We start from the raw sequence: 22,172 nt of genomic DNA, 5'->3' as shown, positions 1-22,172 counted from the left end.
AGCAGAAACACCACCAGACAAATCAGTGTTCTAGCTTAGGGCCTGCAATTGGGAAAAAAAGTGCTGGATGGTTTAAACCATTTTACTTTTCCTTTTTGTCCATGTGCCAAAAAGAGGGAGCAGGAGTCATGTTAATAAGTGCTTAATTTAATTGAATCATGCAGATAGACTAGAGAGAATTGAAATGGGTTATAAACTATTAAAGTCATTCCACTTCAAAAAGAACTCCAATAGAAATTTGTATATTAAACAATTAGGGAGTTCTCAATGTGTCAACTATGATAATTACTGTTATTATCACAATTGAGTGTATACTATCCTCTAAGTACTATTCTAAGTTTTTTTTTTCATGTAGTAATTCATTTTATTCTCACAAAAACCCATTGGTAACAACCAACCAAGTGGTCTCTTTAGAAATATATTCTCTTGTGTAGCATCTCCTTCCTGTACCCCTGCCTCCCAGACACACATACACACACTTCTTGGCTCTCACATATGGCTCAGGATAGAGACAAAATTCCTCAACGCAATCTGTAACAGTGCATCTCAAACTTTAAACTGCATGTGAATCACTCTGGGCATCTTGTTAAAAATGAAGCTTTGATTTAGAAGTTCTAGGATGGGATCTAGAATCTATAATTTCCAACAAGCTCCCAGGTGATGCTGGTGCTGCAAGTCCTCAGACCACATGGAGAATAAAATTGTAGCCCACAAGCTGTCTGCAAGCCAGGAAGAGTGCTTTCAATAAGAACTTGACCATGCTGACACCCTAATCTTAGACCTCTAGCTCCCAGAACTGTGAGAAATAAATGTCTGTTCTTTTTTTTTTTTTTTTTTTTTTGAGACAGAGTCTCACTTTGTTGCCCTGGCTTGAGTGCCGTGGCGTCAGCCTAGCTCACAGCAACCTCAAACTCCTGGGCTCAAGCAATCCTCCTGCCTCAGCCTCCCAAGTAGCTGGGACTACAGGCATGCGCCACCATGCCCGGCTAATTTTTCTATATATTTTTAGCTGTCCAATTAATTTCTTTCTATTTTTGGTAGAGACGGGGTCTCACTCTTGCCCAGGTTGGTCTCGAACTCCTGAGCTCAAACAATCCGCCCGCCTTGGCCTCCGAGAGTGCTAGGATTACAGGCGTGAGCCACCGCGCCCGGCCTAAATGTCTGTTCTTTAAGCCACTGTGTCTATTGTATTTGTTATTGCAGCCCAAGCTAATACAGTCCCAAGCATGCAATGGCTGTTCATTGAATAACTGAATGGATAAATTAATTAATTAATAAATAAATGAATACTGTGCCGCTGGGTTTCATAAATGGCCAATATAAAAACCAGCCAAATGAGGATTTTCTATTCATTTCTTGTAAAATTATAATTTAGAATATCATTAGTTATATTATTCACTGTCTTTAAATAAATATTTCTGTGGTAAATTATCCTCAGACCTAAGGAACAAGAGTCTTTTTCTCATAGACTAATATGTTTCTTACTAGATAGTCATGGTTACATAACCCATCATGTTTCCTTCTTTGTTCCAGCTGTTAGGAAACTGATAACAATTATCCTTCTCTATCCGACTGCTAGAAAATTCCAATCTGTGACCTCCTGTGTGGTCTGACCTTCCCTGATAATGGCTGCCTGTGAGCTTATTATGTATACAAGGTTCCAGACATTGCAAAACACAGATATAGGTGTGGGGGTGGGCACAGAGGGTGGAGGTGTTATGGTAGATTAGATGTGACTTAAGCAATAGCAGTCAAGGATGGAAAAACTAAAACAAGTTAGAAAATAGAACCAACAACTAGAATCAAAAGCAAATAAACATATGTCATAGCTGGAGGGGCAACATAAAGGAAGAAATGAAAAATAGGAAAAAAAAATACAATCAAGTAAAACAGCAGCAGTCTCCAACATTTTTGGCACCAGGGATCGATTTCATGAAAGACAATTTTTCCACGGGCCTCCGGTGGGGTGGAGAGCTCTGCGGCGGCCCAGTCACTAGGTCCCTAACAGGCCACGGACCATGGATTGGTACTGGTCTGTGGCCTAGGGTTGGGGAATGCAGGAGTAAACAATCAAACAAAAGATAAACTATGATAGCTGAGTTTGGTGAAGATTTGCCATTTTTCTTGGCCTAAAGGATGGGAGTTATTTGTTCAGTTGTTAAAGCTGCCAAGCGCCAGGGAGACCTATAAGAAACCACAGCACAAGAGCTGACATAGGCGGTTCACACAGACCATTAAAATGGCTCTATGCCAGAGATGACATCTAGAAAATTAGTCTATTAGCTGCTTCCTGTGGCCATCTCTCATCACCTCATCAGTTTTCCCCAGGTTCTAATCCTGGATTCTGTTATCGGCAGGGTTACTAAACCTTGGCATTATTGACATTTTGGGTCAGATAATTCTTTGTTGTAAGGAGCATTCCTGTGCATTGTATAATGTTTTAGCAGCATTCCCAGCTTCTTCTCACTAGATGCCAGTAGCTGCCCCTCCCAAGTTATGATAACCAAAAATGTCTCCAGGCATTACCAAAGGTTCCTGGGGTCAGAATCTCTCCTGGTTGTCATGGGTGATTTATCAGTCAGGGTACAGTCAGGAGACAGAAACCATACCAGTTATTCAAACATAAAATTTAATATAAATAATTGCTAAGTATAAAGTTATTAAGTAGGATACTAAAATCATTAAAAAGAACTCTATCATAGAGATAGCAACTGTAGGAAGTTGGGAAGGATTTTGCAGTAAAGTTTGTATAAAGCAGTTAAGCATTCCCAAAGAGGTTATAACGAAAGATGGGAATTAAAGGTAGATGTGGATGGGAGAGAGACACAGATGCAAGGCCTATTCTAAGCTATACTAAGAAATTTTTATTTTTCCCTGAAGGTAGTTGGAAGCCACTAAATGATACTAAGTAGCAAAGTGATAGGACTAATCTTACAATTTTGAAACTACATAATGGCAGTTGTAAGAAAATTAAACAAAAGACAGAGGGTTTGAGACATGAGATAGAAGGCAGGGAAACTACTAAAGTCTGGTGAGAAGTTATAAGGATCTGAACTATGACAGGTAGATTCTGAGGACTATTTAAAATACAGTCTCTAATTTATCTCGTTCAACTCATTTGATATGGACAGTCTGCTATAATTCAACGATTGCTACCCTGGCCACAATACTTGTCAGTTTTTATTTTTTATTCAAAAATATTTGAGAACTTCTCCTGACCATTAGGAGCAACTGGCAGTGAACCAGCCCCTTCTACCACTACCACAATTTAAAAATTACATAGCTAGAAAAAATATATGAAATAACTGTCTTTATATGTTGGACAAAAGGAGTGCAGGATTGTGAACCTAGAGAAAAGAAACAAATGAGGTGAGCCCTACAATCACCCAGAGTTCTTCCTAGAGACACTTTCTAGACACAGCAATCCTGCAAAGCTTAGCAGACAGGGATAGCAGACAGGAAATCAGGGATATCCATACTGCTGGAAGTTGCAAGGCTGACTACTGGACAGAAGGAAGCTACACAGAGAAAAAGATCCAGAAATCTGTATATGGTTCCCTTGAGTCTTTTGCCAAATACTAAGCTGTGCACAGAGTGAACCTACTACAAAGCTGCACAAGGAACAACTACCAGAGAAAAAATAATTTACCAAGCAGCGGTGTGCTAAACAACTACCGGAGGTCACCCAAGTCTAGGAGGTATCCTTGTTTTGATCTGCAGGTGGAGAGACCTTACTGAAAATCTTTTTTGTTGCTGATTGTATTCCTTTATATGGATGTACTATTATTTGTTTATCCACTCATTTGTTGAACATTTGGGTTGTGTCTAGTTTGGGGTATTACCAAATGAACCTGTTATGAACCTTTTTATCTCAAAACAAGTATACTGAGTGAAAGAAACCAGACCAAAAAAGAGTGTATACAGTGATTCCATTTCTATAAACCTTTAGAAAATGCAGATGATTCTACACTAACAGAAAGATCAGTGGTTGCTTAGGTGAGGGAGGAAGGGAGGGAGGAAGAAATTACAAAGGGGTAAGTGGAAACTTGAGGATGATGGACATACTTCATCATGGTGATGGCTTCAAGGGGGTATACACATGTCAAAACTTATCAAACTATACACATTAAATATGTTCCATATATTATATGTTAATTATACCTCAATAAAATTATCTTTAAAAAAAACACTGCAACTCAGCTGTCAGATTTTGAGGGGAGTGGAAAAGAAGCAGAATGGAAATCTCAGTTAAAGGCCTCAGTGAGGTTTGTGAATTATCCAAGTATGCAAGGAATTTGTGCTTCCTCCATCTTGCTGAGCCTTGGCACAGTTTAATAAGCCATCTCACTACTATTCTCTAGAAATGGTGTCAACCACCATATTATGTTTGTTTTAGGGAAGAGAATGACCTAATCAGTATAAAATGAACTCCATGTCTTGTGAGAGATTGTCAATTAAACATATAATCCATATTTACACACATTTTAAAAGGGTTTCTACTAGCAGGATAAGTTTAATATTGAGTGTGAACTTTTTGCATGTGTGTGAATTCCAATACACTAGTTTATTTACTCTCTCAGAGCCTCATCTATAAAACGCCATAAAAAATAAGGAAAACTAGGAAACTAAAAAGAGGAGGCTTTGCTAGAGTTATTAATTATTCTTTTTTGGGGCAAAACCATCTTTCTTGCCCCTCTGCTCCAAGAGACATCATTTCTTCCCATTTCCATCAGCAGTCATTATCTTGATTAAGTCAAGTTTCTCTCCCAGCCTCCATCCCTCTATCACTAGACTCTTTGAAAGCAGTCTATGAGGAAGGTCCCTACCATAGCCTTGGCTGACCATCACATTGGTCAAGAAGTCATCCAACCTCCCCCAGGCTCAGCCTGTGACTGAAACACACTGAACTACCAGGCTGGCCTTGAGCTCTCCACAACAGCCCTCATGTATTCTGGAGGTTGGGCCTCACTTTCCAGACACTCGTTTGTTGAATGGCTGGATGAGGGAAATCTCAACAGCATCTCATTTGTACTTGCAGTGGAGGCAGTTTTCCAGGGTAGCCTGTGTTCTCCACACATAGAGGCATGTGGGGCTTTGATTCTCTAAGAGAGGATACAAAATCTAGGGTCTAAGGAACAGAGATAGCGGTCGAGCCCACAAACTAACATTAAGCAGTTCTAATTTCATTTCCCAGCACCGTCACTTGCTGTGTGGGGCCCTATCTCCCAAATTCAATTTTTTCAACCCTACAATGGGACTAAAGCTATCTATGTTTTTTTTTAAATAATATTAACTTCCATGTAAATTACCGCCTATTGGTCAATCATCACCTTTAACACTAAAGCTGGCATTTAACACACTAATTCAACTTTCTCCTAAATATATACTTAAAAGTTTAAATAATTACAATTTACTGAGAAAACAAAGTTTTTCTTCTTCTGAATTAAGAACTTGACAAGACCTAAAAGCAAACTAAACTCAAGTAAAACCTTAAAATGGTACAAACCTCAACAAGCCAAAGAGGTTTTGCCAATAAAGCTCCGCCTCCGTGCAAACCCTGCCCACTTCCGTCTGCCCCACCCACCCCCAAACACTGAACCCCGCCCCTCTTTGCGAGATCCCGCCCCTTGCACCTGATCCTGGTTCCCATTGGGCGAATCTGGAAGCTGTATACACACCAGACACACGCATGTTTGGCTAGGGCGTCTTCGCGCCTGCGCAGCAGCGCCGTCAGCCGGCTGGAAACTGGGGGCTGGGGGGAGGGGGGCGGAGGTCAGGCAGAATCTTCCTTCGTAATAAGCAGCGACGCCTCCCGCGGTCCTGGCTCCGTGGGTCCGGTCGGATTGGACCTGGGCGCTGGAGCTACTGTGGCTCCCGCCTCGGCGGGTGCGATGGAGGCTGTGCCGGAGCCAAGCACTCATGCCAGGGGAGGCCGAGACAGCCGGCGGTGCTAGTAGATGAGGTGGCGGCGGCGGCGGCGGCAGCCCGGGCTCTCCATGAGCAAACGGCGGCGGCGACGGGTGCGGCGGCACCGGCGGTTTTCGGTCCCCGGGGAGGTACGAGGAGTCGGCTTCCTGGTGGACGGAGACTGGCCGGTGTGGGAACGCCTTCCACAGCCCGGCCCTCCCGCCCATTTGCCCGCAGTCCCGGACGCTCAGCGGGTTCATTGCCCGGTCAGAGGCAGGGGCACCCAGGCGACTCATCGGCTCCGGGTGTGGGCATCTGCCCCTCGTGAGGAGCCAGCCTTGGTGCCAGGCCTCCTGGGCGCGGCCGGCCAGGGGCAAGGTGGGCGTGGCCGGAGCGCGAGGGGCTGGAAGAAGGCGCCCACCGCGCGCCCAGCTGGTCCCTGCCCCAAAGCCCCGCGCTGCTTCAAGGCAGAGCGCGTGGCGGTTTTCTCAGAGGAGTGTTTCGGGACGCTGATTCCAGAGGGGACCCTGAGAACCCCTGATCCCTTAGGGAGTCCGGCATTAAGTGCCTTGGGCAGTGTTCTGGTCTCCACGGCCAGCTTGGGGTACAGAGTGCCACCCTTGAAAATGACCACAAAAGAAAGGCGTCGTTTTGCTAAGGAAATAGAGGTCGGAGAGTTCTCCACATTTATTCAAACTGGAGGGCCTGTTGAGGCAGAAAGATGAAGACAGCTGAATACATCCTCCAGTGCTTCCAATACAGTGTTTAACACCAGCCTTTTGACAATGTGACGAAAACCTAAGACAATTTTGAGTATAGCTCTCGCCATCTCCCCCCCGCATTTTTATTGCAGTCACCAATGCCAAAACGATTGTTACCCCTAGTTCTTCCAATCCTCCCCTTCCATTTTCCAGAAAAAGACTAAAGAAGTTAGTTTCATGGCATTTATATCATTGTGGTTAATTCTCTTAGAATATAGCTATTGCTTTACAGAGCTATATTTAATCTTCATTTGGTCATGTCTAAAAGATAATTTGAAGAAAAATACTAGACATTTATGTTTCCATTGTAATGTTTAGGAATCTGAACTCAGGCTCTTTAAGCAATCTTAAACCTTGCTACAAAGTTCTTTAAAATTCAACAGAAAGAAATCAAACCATAAAGTTATATTCATTTTTAAAGTATTTGAATGCCTTATGATTTTTTAAACGAAAACAAGTCAGTTTCTGTTGAGAAACTGAGTTTGTGTTTCGTAAACTACAGATTTGCCACACCCGCTTATTCCTAAGTAGTTGACTAGAACCAACATGTTAACAGACTAGAATAAACATCTACACTTCAGACTAAATATAGTGTTGAATATTAAGTTCACTGGTATTGCTTCAAGCTGAAAACGCTGTGTGTGCGTGTGTTTAATATTAATATATTGTAGAACTGAATTTTTAATCAGCTTGTATTGCAGATATTTTGAACTTAATGATTTCTCACAAATAAAACACATAGATCTGCATTATTATTGAGTGTTGAGTTCATGCTGTGCTTGGGAGGATGTGGCACTTGAAAAGATGATCAAAATAAGACACTGATCTCAGTCACTCATTTCTCTGTTCCTATTCCTCAGGTGCTTCCCTTTTCTCATAAAAATACACTTTTCCATAAAAGTAACATATTGGAAAACAATATGATCTTAATTTAGACATTTGTTTGCCCCAAGTAAAGTGGAGCAATTTTTTCAATACAATTTTGAAAGGAACTCATTCCTTGTTTTTAAAAAATGTGCTTTATATAACGTACATATGACATAAGCATGTTTATTAAAATACTGTCGTGGCTTTAAAAACAAAATGCTTAATTATCCTCAATGTTGGGGAAGGATAGGTGCCAGTTTAAAGAGGGAGGACACTTCAGTTCATTCCCAAAACATGCATGGGGGATAATCAGCATATTTGTCAGTTTCTGAATCAGATCTTCATAGCATGGCTTCTGCAGTTAAAAGTTACAGAATATCTAAATTGCATAGTTAACAGAACAATTCTAAGTTGCAAATAAAAATCCCAAAGTGAATGGAAATATTAGCTATGCTGCTAGTCATTTAAGTTCTTATGATTAATATTCCCCATATATTGTCTTTCAAAGCTAGATATCAGAATTAGTCTTAGTCTATAGCAACAGGAGTTGTTACTACATAGTTTTTCTATACCAAAGATAAAATGCGTAGTATAATTAATATAAAGACCATCAAATAGCTATTATTCTATCTCCCAACTAAGGATCCCATTATATTAGTTTAAGCGGAACCACCCATATTATCAAGAAAATGAAGCACGGCCTTGTATTTTGAAGGGAGGAAGAGGTTTACATCAGGAATATACCTAACCAAACTTAGTTTGCATCTTTAAACAACTTTATTTTCATTTAGAATTTTTATATCACAGATAAAATGCAACGTAATTAACATAAAGACCTATCAGATTGCCGTTCTGTACCTTGAAAAGAGATTGCAGCTTCTTAAATGGTCTTTCCAGAGACCATTCATAGTACCCCCAAAAGTGGCTCATTTAAATTTTTTTTGTTACCCTGGGAGGGCTTCTAAACAAATTTAATTTGAATCATTAGATGGATTTATTTTCATTTAAAAATATCTCATGCATTTAACATACAAAATCACAAGTTTACATGTTCTATTTTAAACTTTTAAAATGCAGGATGAAGACACTGTTTGAAGAGATCAAAGCATCAATTAAAAATAACTACAACCAAGATCGATCATTCTGGAGACCTGTTCTTCCCTGGGGAGGTGTATTTACAATCAAAGCTGGCCGCAAAGCAGTATCCTGTACACCACTCTATGTTGAGATAAAACTGAAAAATACCTGCACCATAGATGGATTCTTGATGCTATTGTATGTCATTCTTAATGAAAATGAAAATTTCCCCAGGGAACTCTCTCTTCACTTTGGTAGAGAGTTTGTAGACTGTTTTCTTTATTTAATGGACACCTACAGTTTTACAACTGTGAAGCTACTTTGGATTTGGGACAAGATGGAAAAACAGCAATACAAATCTGAAGTTCATAAAGCTTCACTAATAATTGATTTGTTTGGGAATGAGCATGATAATTTTACAAAAAATCTGGAAAATCTCATGTCTACCATTCAAGAGAGTTACTGTTCCAACTGTCGATGCCCAACTCGCGTACAGGAAGATCAGCAGCGCACAATTAATATAAAGTAAGTTGCCCTAAAGTCTTTTGTCACTTCTACTTTTTATAATGAATGTTGCTTTAAATATATGTAGTAATGCACCACATAATGATGTTTGGGTTAACAAAGGACTGCATATATGAGGGCAGTCCCATAAGATTATAATACATATATTTACTGTACCTTTTATATGTTTAAATACACAAACACCTACCATTTAGTTACAGTTAACTATAGTATTCAGTACCATAACATGCTGTACAGATTTGTAGCCTAGGAGCAATGGGTTATATACCTTATAGCCTAGGTGTGTAGTAGACTGTACCATCTAGGTTTGTGTAAGTACACTCTATGATGTTCACACAACAAAGAAATTGCTGAAGGACACATTCTCAGAATATATCCCTATTGGATGATACATGACTGTGTTGCCAAAGTACTTGTTAAAGTAGAGCCTGTGTAACTACTTATGCATGAAACAACCACACAAACGTAAGACTCTTCTGCAGGTCCCCTGAAAAAAATATTAGTCTATTACATCCAAACATCTTAGAATTACTTTACAATAAACCTTTTTAGTAGCAAAGTAATAAATTAGTCAATATGCAAAATGTTTTACTTTTTCTTTGAGTTTACTACTATGACTATGTCAGTAATTCTTTGTGTTACAAATTTAACCTCTTAAAAGCACTTAATACTGTTTTGGAATGTTTCACCCTTTGAATGGATCTCTGTCAGGAAGGCAAGTTTCACGTGAACAAGAGGATTAAAAAGTATTTTTTCATATCATGGCCAGGGCATAATTATAGACAGAAACCTCGAACTTGGCATCTCACAGCTGAAGGAGATGTGGATGTGAGAAGGTTTTACACTGACTAGGAAAGGTGCTGGGAGCCAGCCGAGTGTTTTTGGCCTTCAGAGAGAAGGCAGACCTCCAAGGTGGTAAATGACAGGGAGGGAGTCCAACCTGGCAAGCCCCAGTGGAGTGCTGGGAAACATTAAAGCCCCTGGGGGACATGAGCTGGAAAAGGGATAATTGCCAGTGAAGAAAAACAGACCCAAACACATTGTTGTCAGACAAGGTATTTGTCCCTATGGTCCAGAAAAACAGCCTAATAGATGTTCCCATTTGGAAATGTACATCACCTACCCTAATTTATTAAACTCACATTTTTTCTGAAATATATTTTGTCTGTTTTCTTGTATTACTGATATGATCATGTTGATTTTGAAATCTCTGTCAGTGTAAAATTTTCTTACTCTACATCATAATGGTTTCAGGCAGGGCGGTGGCTCACACTTGTAATCCTAGCACTTTGAGAGACTGAGGTGGGAAGATCACTTGAGGCCAGGAGTTTTAGAGCAGGCTGAGTAAGAGCGAGACCCTGTCTCTACAAAAAATAGAAAAATCAGCTGGGCATCATGGTGCGTGCCTGTAGTCCTACCTACTAGGGAGGCTGAGGCAGGAGAATCACTTGAGCCCAGGAGTTTGAGGTTGCAGTGAGCTATGATGATGTCACTGCACCCTAGCTTGGGGACAGAGTGAGACCCTGTCTCCAAAAAAATAAAATAAGTAAATTTTTTTTAAAAACTATTTCAAAACTTTATCTTGTTTTTTTAAAAACTGGTATGTTTTAATTGGTAAATATTTTGAAACCATAATAAAATATTTATAATTCCATTAATACTAATATTTTATACTTCTCTCTTTTAATAAAATATTTTTCATCATACTCTATAACTTTTTAAAACTTTTGCTTATATTTTATGCCTGTATTTAAAACAACCTCTGAAGTATGTAGGAAAAATTTTTTTAACAGATCAGGTACCTGAGGCCAAGAGTGGTTGTGACTTTTATTTGGTCAGGTAACTAATCATATTCTTTCCTGAAACTGAGTCCAAGTTTTTTTCCACCAGACTAGATTCCCTTTTTTGAATCCTCTCACAAATTTTTTAGATTAATGTAGCCACATCTGCATACCTCAGGATTGTTTACAGAAGAATGTAATATTTCTTGGAAAATGTCATACATTAATGTTTATTGAGTTCAACTGGTTTCTATACTACCTGCTAGAAGTACAAAGATAGACGACAGAGGTTGTACTTGGTATACTTCTGCGGTCCCCAGCCTAGGGCTGCTGTTCCATGGCCTGTTAGGAACCAGGCAGCAAACAGGAGGTAAGTGGCAGGCAGGCAAGCAAGGGAAGCTTCATCTGTATTTACAGCCGCTTCCCATCACTTGCATCACTTCCTGAGCTCTGCCTCCTGTCAGATCAGTGGCAGCATTAGATTTTCATAGGATCACCAACTGTACTGTAAACTGCACATGCAAGGGATCTAGGTTGTATGCTCCTTATGAGAAACTAATAACTGCTGATCTGAGGTGGAGCTAAGGCAGTGATGCTAGTGTTGGGAAGTGACTACAAATACAGATTATCATTAGCAAAGAGATTTGACTGCACAGAGATCATAATAAATCAATTGCTTGCAGACTCATATCAAAACCCTGCCAGTGAGTGGTAAGTGACAATGTAATAATAATAGACATAAAGTGCACAGTAAATGTAATGCACTTGCATCATCCCAAAACCATTCCCTGCCCCCAGGTCCGTGGAAAAATTGTCTTCCATGAAACCAGTCCCTGGTGCCAAAAAGGTTGGGGACTGCTGGTATACTTGGTTTTGCTACTAATAGATTGACTTGTAAAATTTGTTATTCTAATAATTTTTTAGCCTGTAAAATGTTGAAGCAGTTCTTACATGCAGTTTACAATTATTATAGTCCTCCCCAAGAAATTCCACATGGAAACTTGATACGACTGGCTGTGGATGAGTTATTCTGTTCCAAGATTGAACTGTGTGAAGAGCGTGGGTAAGTATATGATAGACATTTAAGATGGAAGTATTTCTGTGTTGTTTATAAGGAAACCTGGGCTGATGTGCTCTTTGAAGTTCATGCTTTATGAAACGACAATTTAAGTATTTGGGAAGCCTAACACTTTTTTAATCTTATTAACAAATTCAGTTTACTATGCCATCTTATGCTGTATTTTCAAGTAGCACAATATAGAATATGGTACTACAGCTAATTGATGAACAAAAGCAAATGCCTTTCTTTTTTCCCCACTACTGAGTAGGTACAATAAAACCTTGGTTAACCGGAACTCAGCTAATCGGGACCCTCAGTTAACTGGAATTTTTTCTGCATTCCTCATTTAGGAGAAAGAGGTAAATGACAATAAAAAAAATTAACAGAGTAAAAAAAAAGAGGGGGCAGAACATATTTATCCCAATCTCTTAACAATTTCTGTGTCTACATTATTGCACACTGAGAATTAATATTTAGAAGAGTGATCTTACAGCTAATCACAAAAGAGAGAAAGATAAAAACACTTTAGGTTAATTGTACTTAAGTCCAGAAAATGAACTATTATATTTTAGCAACAAATACTCAGACAGGTGATTTTCTGGTTAAATTAGTTTAGTCAGTAATGTTTGTTAACCAGAATACTGTACCCTAAGCATTCCGGTTAATCGAGATTTTACTGTATAATTGTATTGTATTGTGATCCATATGCTTAATGCCTAATAATACTAAGAAAACGAAATTTGCTTCATGCTAATAGAAAATTCTAATGGCAAAAGGAAGCAATTAGAGTCATTATTCTCTCTCTGCCATTATTTGAAACCACTTTAAAGAGAAAAATGTATCTACAAATAAAAGCTTATGTATCAGTTCAGCAGAATCACACTATTTTATAGGCTTAGATAGAAATAGCTAGCTTTTTCTGGAGTTTTAAAAGTATCATTTCTAATATAGAGAACACAGCTTGTAAACAAGGTAATAATATAGCCACACCATTCCCTATATCTATAATACATAATTGTAAGAAAATTTAAGTCATAAAGACAGCCCAGAAGTATTGAATGGCAGCTTTGACCGAAGTATAATAATGCCCGTGCCTCTTTTCTGTTTTAGGTGTGGTGGCTTAAGAGAATTTTCCCAGCGAGTTTTTTGCCATGGGGCACCCCCTTTTGTTGTCTTAAATATGCAGCACTGGAAATCTGAAGATCTGGCATATGTACCCTATTACTTGGATTTATCTGACCACAAGTAGGTGTTTTTTTGTTTCTCTATAAAATTACTGAAAATAATTTTTTTTATCCTATTATTTATCATAATTTTGACTATCCCTTAAGAAAATATTGTTGGAAAAAATCATAGCTATCTCTAAATTTATGTATTCTGAATAGGACAGAATCTACTAGAGAAAGTCAGTCACCAGCAGTGTGCATAGTGGTTAGGTACTTGGACTATAGAATAGACAGAATTGGGTTCAAATCTTAGCCCCATCTTTTACAAGATATATAACCTTGGGCCAATAACTTAACCAGTTATCACATGAGTTTTCTTAGATATAAACAGAGATGACAGTATTTACTCGGTGCCATTATTGTGGGGATTTAATAAGATAGCACATGCTAAGGGATACGGAATAGTGCCTGACGCATAGTAAGCAGTCAGGAAATAGTGGCTATTATTGGTATTTTAAGTCGAAGAAGTATATAGTAATCTACGGGAGTCATCATTTAAATATAAAATGCCATCATTTTAATCATTATGTAATAAAATCATATGATAAAAATATTTGCATACAAATCAAAAAATACAGGGTTCTTTTAGCATTTTGCCTTTAAATTTTTTTATGTGTTTTGTATTTTTTAATAGAACCACACAAGTTATGAGTTAATCTGTTAAAATATGTTATGTAAAAATTCTTAAATTATGTCATTCTTTAAACATTTTATTCCACATTACCAATTATAGTACATGATTTATACAGATGGATATCTTTTTCAGGGTACAGAATGCAAACAATCTCAATTATTTTATTCCTTAGTTAAGAATTTAAGCAATGTTTATCTTTAAAAAAATTTTAATTTTCTGCTACACTTTGTCATTTAATTTGCAGGTATTTGTTGGAAGGTGCCACATTATTTAACAAAGAAGAACATCATTATTCTGCGGCTTTCCAGATTGATGGACATTGGATGCACTATGATGGCCTCAGAAATGTGAATTTAATTTTGTTAAATAAACCCCCAGAGTTTCTCCTCTTGTCATCATTGGTTTATATTCGAGCAACAGAGAAATAAATATAGACTGATGCTAAATTAAATTGTTTTCCCTCCTGCCCATGCTCCCCAGATGAAGGGCTTTATTTTGTGTATACTTGGTATCCAAGGAAATAGTTCAACTATAATAGTTTCAGAGGTGTGTTTTCCAGTGTTTAGCCCCAGGTAAATCTTTTATATAGAGGATCTATGCAAAAATGTTTGTATTTCTTTATTATATTTCCTAGGTTATTTTTATACAAGCATATTTTATGTTGAAATAAAATTTATCTTATGGACTTTGTATTTTTTATTTGTATGTACCTTGAAGATTTTTACAATTCTGTCCTTGAATACAAGAAAATACTTTGTCATCAGAATTCTAAATTTTTCTTTTTAGATCCAAGTAAAACCTGGGTAAAAGTCAGTATTGCAGTTTATATAAATTTAATAGTTAAAAATATATTTCTTTGCCCTACCTCACTATAATCCAAAGTGCACTATTGGATTTTGTATGGATTTGATTGTACAGCTTATAGATGGCTTAGTCTATTTTACCTGTCAATTTGCTGAATTTTTCTGTGGCAATTTTTAAAAACATTTATGTGAGAAAATTTTCTGAGCTTAATGTATTTCTTTATAATGGCAAATTATCTGACACTTTAACCACTTGCTAAAATATTATAAACCTGCCAAAGGATTTTAAATGTTAACTAAGCTTCCAAGTTGAGTTAAAGTTATTTTTACAAATTGTATAACTGTCCTAAGAGTTTATCTCATAATAAAATGTAATTGAAATGCTCTAATAAAAATGTATTTTGCACATAAGACAGCTATAAAAAATATTAGCAACTGGATGTTTACTAGCATTGGACTATTAATAGAAATGTACTTTAAACATATACTATATTTAAAATAGGTGCCTGGAAATATTTCTTCTCCTAGTGAAGTTTTATATTGGCAAAGAGAAAAAAATACTTAAACTTTTGGAGTAACATTTGCTGGCTCCCTTGTAAGTAGTAATTGATAGCATGAGACTTTGACTTGCAATATAAGTCACTAGAATTTTATAGTTATCAGAATATTATATTTCTTTAAAAAGATTGCTCATTTTTTTGCAATTTAAGGGAAAAAATAAAGATTCCCAAGGAAAAATACTTTTTGAAATTTATCACCATTTGTTTTAGTGTTTACATTTCAATAAATAGTCCACTTTAGGTTTTGGGTTGAAATTAAGAGTGGTATATTTGGAGACTTCTACATGACAACACAGATCACTGCCATATACCAAATTGCCAAGATCTCATTCAATAAATTAAATCTTACATTGGCATGGTGCCATGTTAAGAAAACTTACCAAAGAATGGATAAATGTGGGTGAAACACTGCAGAGAATTCCTCATTTTAGTAAATACTATTTAGTAAATATTTATATAAAAATTCCCTTTTTTATATAAGATAAAAAATAATGATTTATTTTACAAAAAAACATTGCCCAAGGTTTATTTAAATAGTTCCCCAAGTATATTTAAATAGGATTTTACTGTCAGCTTTTCTAGGGACACCTTATTGGATGAATCAAAGTATACCAAAACACAAATATTAGTGTATACATAAATGTTGTCATTAACAAAATTTATTCCTAATGCAGATTTATTCTTTTAGGAATTGCACTTTATTTGGAATACTAGTTTACCATGAAACAATGAGTTACCTACCTCACAGGGTTGTTGTGAGGATTAAGATGTTTGTTAAAATCTTGACTACCTTCAACATGCTAATAAAAAACATACTTTTTACCTCTTTCATATACAGGCAAGGCTTCCAGATTTTCTCTTACTAATAATTTTCAGATTTTTAAAAATTAATTAGGCTCATATGACTAATGTATTTAATGTGTAATGGAAATTAAGTATGCCTTCTATACCCCAGATGGTTAGGGTTTATGGAGAACAGGTGGCTTATTATTACGGTAGTGGGTGCTTGGTGGAAAGAAGAAATTATCCCCTGCTGACCAAACAGTGAATAGGAAAAGGGTAAAGAATGGGCTAAACTAGATTATATACAGAATGTGAAGGTGAGGGTATGGAAAATTATTTGGAACCCTAAACACCCTTAGAGAAATCAGAATAATCTACTTGGGGTAGGGGACGGTGGCAAAAGATATGAGGAAATAATCAGAATGTATTTTTAATCAAAATACCACAAACCACTACTATACTTATGGGGAGAGCAAAGATAATTTTAAAACCTCGAAAGAACAAATAAAGGAAATTTAAGGAGGAACCTTCACCTAGCTTCTCTTCTGCAAAAGAAACCTTTTCCTCTCCAGCTTCTGCAAATAGACTTACTTAGATTAATCCTTCAAAGTAGCTTTTCATTTACAAATTTATTAGAGTTGACTTAATATCTGAGGCACTGTCACCAGGTCTGATTCAATGAAAGAAAAAGAGAAAGGATAACTGACTACCACAGGCTTGCTTACTAGGGTGAGTCCTGTGTTCTATTTCTTTCTTAGAGTATGAGCGAACAACAAACTATATAAGCAGTAAGTACTATGGTAAACAAAAAGCTGTACATGTTGAGCAGATGATCAGTTTAGTTTTAAATGATTTAATAAGGTTTAATTATTAATATTTGAAACAAACTGTAATGCACTGTAAGTAGGCAGAGAAGGGTAAGCAGTTCATATAAAATGACTGTATTTAGTGCTACTAAACGACAGTCAAAGCAAATATTTTTATTTTTCTCATGTTCCTTTCTTAATGCACTAGCATTTAAAATACACATCAAATTCTTCTTCCTTAAAATAGCATAGCTTTTTAAGTTCATCTTATTGTTTTATTTATACAAAGGTCTTAACTCTGATGCCTTACAATCAGGGGTTCCTACATCCCACCCAACTGGCCCAGGGTTTGCTCTCCAGTCACCTGGACAGCAGCCTCCTTGCTATGGTTTGAATGATGGTGTCCCCTCCAAAGTTCATGTTGAACTTAATCCCCATGGTAGTGGTATTGAGAGGTGGGACCTTTGGGGGTGATTAGATCATGAGGCCTCTGCCATCATGAATGGGATTAGGTACCTTTATAAAAAGGCTTGAGAGGAAGAGTTTGGCCTTTTTGCCCTTCTACCTTCTGTCATGTGAGGATGCAGCAAGAAGCCCTTTTTAGATGCTGGCACCTTGTTCTTGGGCTTCCCAACCTCCAGAACTGTAAGAAATAAATTCTGTTCTTTATAAATTACCCAATGTCAGGTGTTTTGTAATAGCAACACAAACGGACTAAGACACTCCTTAATCTCAAATTTAATTTGATCGTGGGGGCCGGGCGCGGTGGCTCACGCCTATAATCCTAGCACTCCGGGAGGCCGAGGCAGGAGGATGGCTTGAGCTCAGGAATTCAAGAACAGCCTGAGCAAGAGTGAGACTCCCTCTCTGCTAAAACTAGTAAAAATTAGCCAGGTGTTGTGGCGCACACCTGTAGTCCCAGCTACTCGGGAGGCTGAGGCAGGAGGATCGCTTGAGCCCAGGAGTTTGAGGTTGCCGTGAGCTAGGCTGATGCCAGGGCACTCTATCCTAGGCAACAGAGTGAGACTCCATCTCAAAAAAAAAAAAAAACATTGATCCTGGGGAAAATACAATATAGCCTTTAACTCTGGGAAGTTGAGGAGGAGGAAGTTAGTAGGGAGGCCTCTGTAGCTAGATGATTTCTTTATATCTACCTGAGGGTGTATATTAGCCTATTTACATTCAATCAGTTCCATAGTCCATTTGTTGTTTTCTCAATAAGGTCGTCTGCAAGGTATCAAGAGGAATATCACTTAAAATCGAAAAAGTGAGCTGCTTTGGCAGAGATCTCAAAAAGGATGTGGAATGGAATAGAAGCTTTGGGAGCAAATTAGCTGTGTAGACAAGTTAGCCATGGCAGAATCAGAACGTTGCTGATGGCACACCTGGCTGCATTTTCATTACTTGTTTGTTTTCTCTTTGGATGCCATAAAGTCCCATTTTAATAGGATTATAAAAATAATATGTAAATCAGTAAATACAAAAAAGGCGTAAGAAGAAAATAAAGATCATCCATAATTTCTCTATTCAGTGATAACCATTGGTTGACACTAGTAAAACCTTTATGGAAAGTCCAGCATGGCTCTTTAGTACTGAAGAGAACCAAGAACCAAGGAGTTAGAGCTTGCCATCAGTGTCCAGGGGGAAAGAAATCCACCCAGTTTGAGAAACATCTTCTCAACCCTTCAAGAACTCATTCTTGTATTTTATGATGAATATCATTCTTTTACACTTCTCTACCTACATCTCAATCGTGGTATTCCAGGTGCCAGAATTGGGGAGCAAGAACCTGATAGCATAAATTGTCCCAAAATAGATACAACCGAATCGATTTCCTGTTTTCCTGTTGACCTAACACAGAAGTATAACAAAGAAAGATTAAAATACCCTGAACATAATTAGCTTTAAGGGTGGAAAAGCTGGTTGAGCAAGTTTTCGAAGAGGAGGGAAGTAGGCATGATGCACAGCTCTGCATAGCCAAGGTATGGGAATTTTAAGGCAGTATGAAAGGAAGGGAGGGGAGAAGAAAGGGAAAACACAGGAGAGCAAGTTAAGCAGAGACCAGGTTAAGGTGTGGAGGAAATGGCTGGCTAGGGAAATCTTTACTCAAGTAGGCTAAGCTTGATTTGGGGGCTGCAAGCTACAACAAGGTAATATTGGATATATTTTTCTCTGCAGCATTCATTTAATGCATACTTATTGAGTATCTGTTATTTGCTAATTCATTTAGGTATGCTTTCTGACCTTAAAGTGTTTACATGAGTAAAAAAACAATGGCTATAGAGAGGGAAGTACTATGGCAGTGTAGGTACTTGAGGCTTTGAGAGTCCACAGGAGAAGCCCCTCTACAGACAACTGCTGAGAAGTCTTTGAAACACGCCTTTCACAGTTGCTGCCTAGTATTCCTGGAGGAGGTTTGTGGAGGAAAGAGACTACGGATCATTTATCTTGTGATTTCCAGGGCAGTTGAAAGGTCCTGTTGCCTCTACCTCTACCCTCAAAGCTTAACTGCCTTTAATTTCCATTAGAACGCTATAAATCTTACATTTAAAGACAAAAGATTTTCAGGCCCCTTCAAATTTTAAAAGAAATGTATTGTAGCTAAAGCAATCTACAAGGATTAATAATCTCAAATTTTTTCTATTTCTGATAAGAGGAAAGAGAGGAGAGGAAAATGAGAGGGTCATTTGGGAGGGTCCTCTTTAAATATTTGGTGAATGAGTTGTCCGCTGGACTTCTGGAGGGATGGGAGTGTTGAGTCTCAACTTTGCAGTATTCTTCATGAACACTAGGTGGCAGACGCTCCTCGGTACGAAATGTAAGGACTCCGGAGAGAAAGAAAGACACCTGGACTATTTGGCCTTAAAAGTATTAATCTACTTTATAATTTGGGCCAAGCAAGTCCAATTTTCTTCTGTTCTATGACACTATATACACTCATAATTCAGGGAAAACATACAATCATGACATCTTAGATAAGATTGGCTGTGTTCTCTGCCAACAACACCCTAGCTAAAATAATATTTGTAAGCTGACTCCTGAGGTTTCTTCAACTACTTCCTCCCAACTCTCATGGTTTCTGAAAATTTCTCCTCTTCTTTCACCTCTTCTTTTGAGAAGACTTAGGAATTCCTGTCCTTAGCCAGCTTATGAAAATGCCAGAAGACCTGATTCAGAGTTGACCTTTTTCACCCACGAATAAGACTGGACTTGCAGACTTTCTGAGTAAATCAAGATATGTGATCACCTTACCACTGTATTATCTCTATTATCAGCTCTTAATTACTAGTTTTCATGCTGTTGAGGGTATGGCAAGAGTATAGCAGTTAAAGGCCTGGAATCTGAAGGCAGATTGTCTAGGCTCAAATCCAGGCTCAGTCACTGGCTGTGTGGTTTTGGACCTGTTACATAACTCTAATTCCCCAGTTTCCTCACTGTAAAATGGAGATAATAATAGAACATATTTCATAAGATTGTGGTGAAGATTGAATGAATTATGTGTAGCACTAGTGTCTGACACGCAGTAATGAGAGCTATGAAAGTGTTAGCTACCATTATTGATTCCTCTTTCAATATTTTATCAAGAAATTACAGTAAGCTAGTAGGTGAATAGTGCTGCTGCAGAAAACGAACTAAATTCTGTGCAGATACTTGAAGTTTGTTGGCTGAAAATCATTGCTGGTATTATCGTGACAATTAAGCTCACAGAACAAATTACAGAGTTAAAACAGTAAAAAAAATGTTAAATACGTGAATTAGTTGAAATTCAAAAATAAATAAAGCAAAAGCAAAGATGTGAGAGGAAAGTGAATGGCTTAAAGTTTTCTAGGTATCAAATGAGAGTGAAATATCCCATCTTGTTCCTGTTCTAAATCATTTATCTGCCAGATACTGTCCAAAATCGTTTATCCCCCTGCTATGGTCTGAGTGTTTATGTTTCCCCAAAATACATGTTGAAATCTTCACTCCCAAGGCGATGGTATTAGACGGTGGGGACTTTACAAGGTGATTTGGCGATGAGAGTGGAGCTTCGTGGATGAGATTAGTGCTCTCAGAAAAGAGACCCAGAAGACAGATCTACACACCTTCCACCACGTGAAGACACCAAGAAGGCTCTACCTATGAGCCAGAAAAAAGGTCTTTACCAAGATACTGAATCTGCTTTGATCTTGGACTTTCCAGCCTCCACAACTGTGAGAAATAAATTTCTATTGCTTATAAGCTACCCAGTTTATGGTAATTTGTTATATCAGCCCAACTGGACTAAGACACCGCTATACACACACACACACACACACACACACACACACACACACACACACACAGAGAGAGAGAGGAGAGAGAGAGAGAGAGAGAGAGAGGGAGGATTTCAAAGTCTCTCAAAATCTGGCTCTAAAACTTTTTGAGACGCATCCTTCTCTTAAGTGGGAACCACCTACTTTATTAAATTTTAGGACCCCTCCCTATTTAAATTAACTCTCTTCAGGGCACACACAAGAATATATTTTCCAAGACTTACTTCCTGATCACCAGGACAAAACTGATTGGTCTATCATTATTTACATCCTGCTTTACTCAATAAGATATTTAAATCAGTTTTTAAAATACATGAGAACATCAGGAACTTTTCATTTCTTTAATTATATTTTAGTGTTGTACACAATTTCAGCCAAACATACCCTGAGGCCAAGTGTCACCTTCTAATAAGCCCCTGAGTGACTAGACTAATAAAAACAGCCTTTAAGGCACTCCTGTCTATTGCTGATGAGTATGCAAAATGGTAAAAACTCTTGGGAGAATTGAGCAGATCTAGCAAAATTATATATCACCTACCCTGGCCCTGTAATTCCACTTCTAAAAATCTATCCCCAAAATAGAAAATGACAAATGCATAAGGCTATTCATTGCATTATTTGTAAAGGCAAAAGTCTAGAAACAACCCAAATGCCCATCAGCAGACTAGTTAAAAGTCCTATGGTATATCCACACAGTAAATTGCTATGCAGCTATAAAAAAAGATAATGATGATCTAAATATATTGCTATGTGAAAATCTCCGAATATACTAAGTGAAAAAAGTCAAAAAAGTGTTTTTCTAGTATGCTATCTTTTTTGTAAGGAAAATGGGAAAGAGGTTTATTTCTATTTTTAAAGTGAAACAATGGAATCAACATCTAATAAAAAAGATTACCTATAGAGAAATAAACTGAACGTGGTGGGAAAGATGGAAATGTGGACAAAATTTCCATAAATGAAACTTGTCATATAGTTTCTACTCTAAAGTCGCGTGTTGCCTCTACCTCTACCCTCAAAGATTAACTGCCTTTAATTTCCATTAGAACGCTATAAATCTTACATTTAAAGACAAAAGATTTTCAGGCCC

At 37.7% G+C, this 22,172-nt stretch overlaps 1 protein-coding gene across 1 annotated transcript; it reads left to right on the top strand.

Moving 5' to 3' along the window:
* The first annotated feature begins 5,786 nt into the window (after window positions 1-5,786).
* Window positions 5,787-14,521, top strand: LOC105809210 (chromosome unknown open reading frame, human C14orf28). Its single transcript, XM_012642965.1, has 5 exons — window positions 5,787-6,056; window positions 8,613-9,137; window positions 11,892-11,981; window positions 13,089-13,223; window positions 14,083-14,521. Exons 2-5 carry the CDS (start codon window positions 8,614-8,616, stop codon window positions 14,264-14,266), a joined length of 933 nt encoding a protein of 310 aa, XP_012498419.1. The 5' UTR covers window positions 5,787-6,056; window position 8,613; the 3' UTR covers window positions 14,267-14,521.
* Window positions 14,522-22,172: the final 7,651 nt, after the last annotated feature.

Source organism: Propithecus coquereli, unplaced genomic scaffold (assembly GCF_000956105.1).
Source record: "Propithecus coquereli isolate 6110/MARCELLA unplaced genomic scaffold, Pcoq_1.0 Scaffold191, whole genome shotgun sequence".
Lineage (NCBI taxonomy): Eukaryota > Metazoa > Chordata > Mammalia > Primates > Indriidae > Propithecus > Propithecus coquereli.
This window is presented reverse-complemented; position numbering and strand designations above follow the sequence as displayed.

What these genes read in the sequence shown, in the direction of transcription:
- LOC105809210 (XM_012642965.1), top strand. Translation starts at nt 8,614, where the DNA reads ATGAAGACACTGTTTGAAGAGATCAAAGCATCAATTAAAAATAACTAC. An exon ending in CAGCGCACAATTAATATAAA is followed by an intron (nt 9,138 to 11,891) that starts GTAAGTTGCCCT and finishes CAATTATTATAG; the next exon opens with TCCTCCCCAAGAAATTCCAC. An exon ending in TTGGATTTATCTGACCACAA is followed by an intron (nt 13,224 to 14,082) that starts GTAGGTGTTTTT and finishes TTTAATTTGCAG; the next exon opens with GTATTTGTTGGAAGGTGCCA.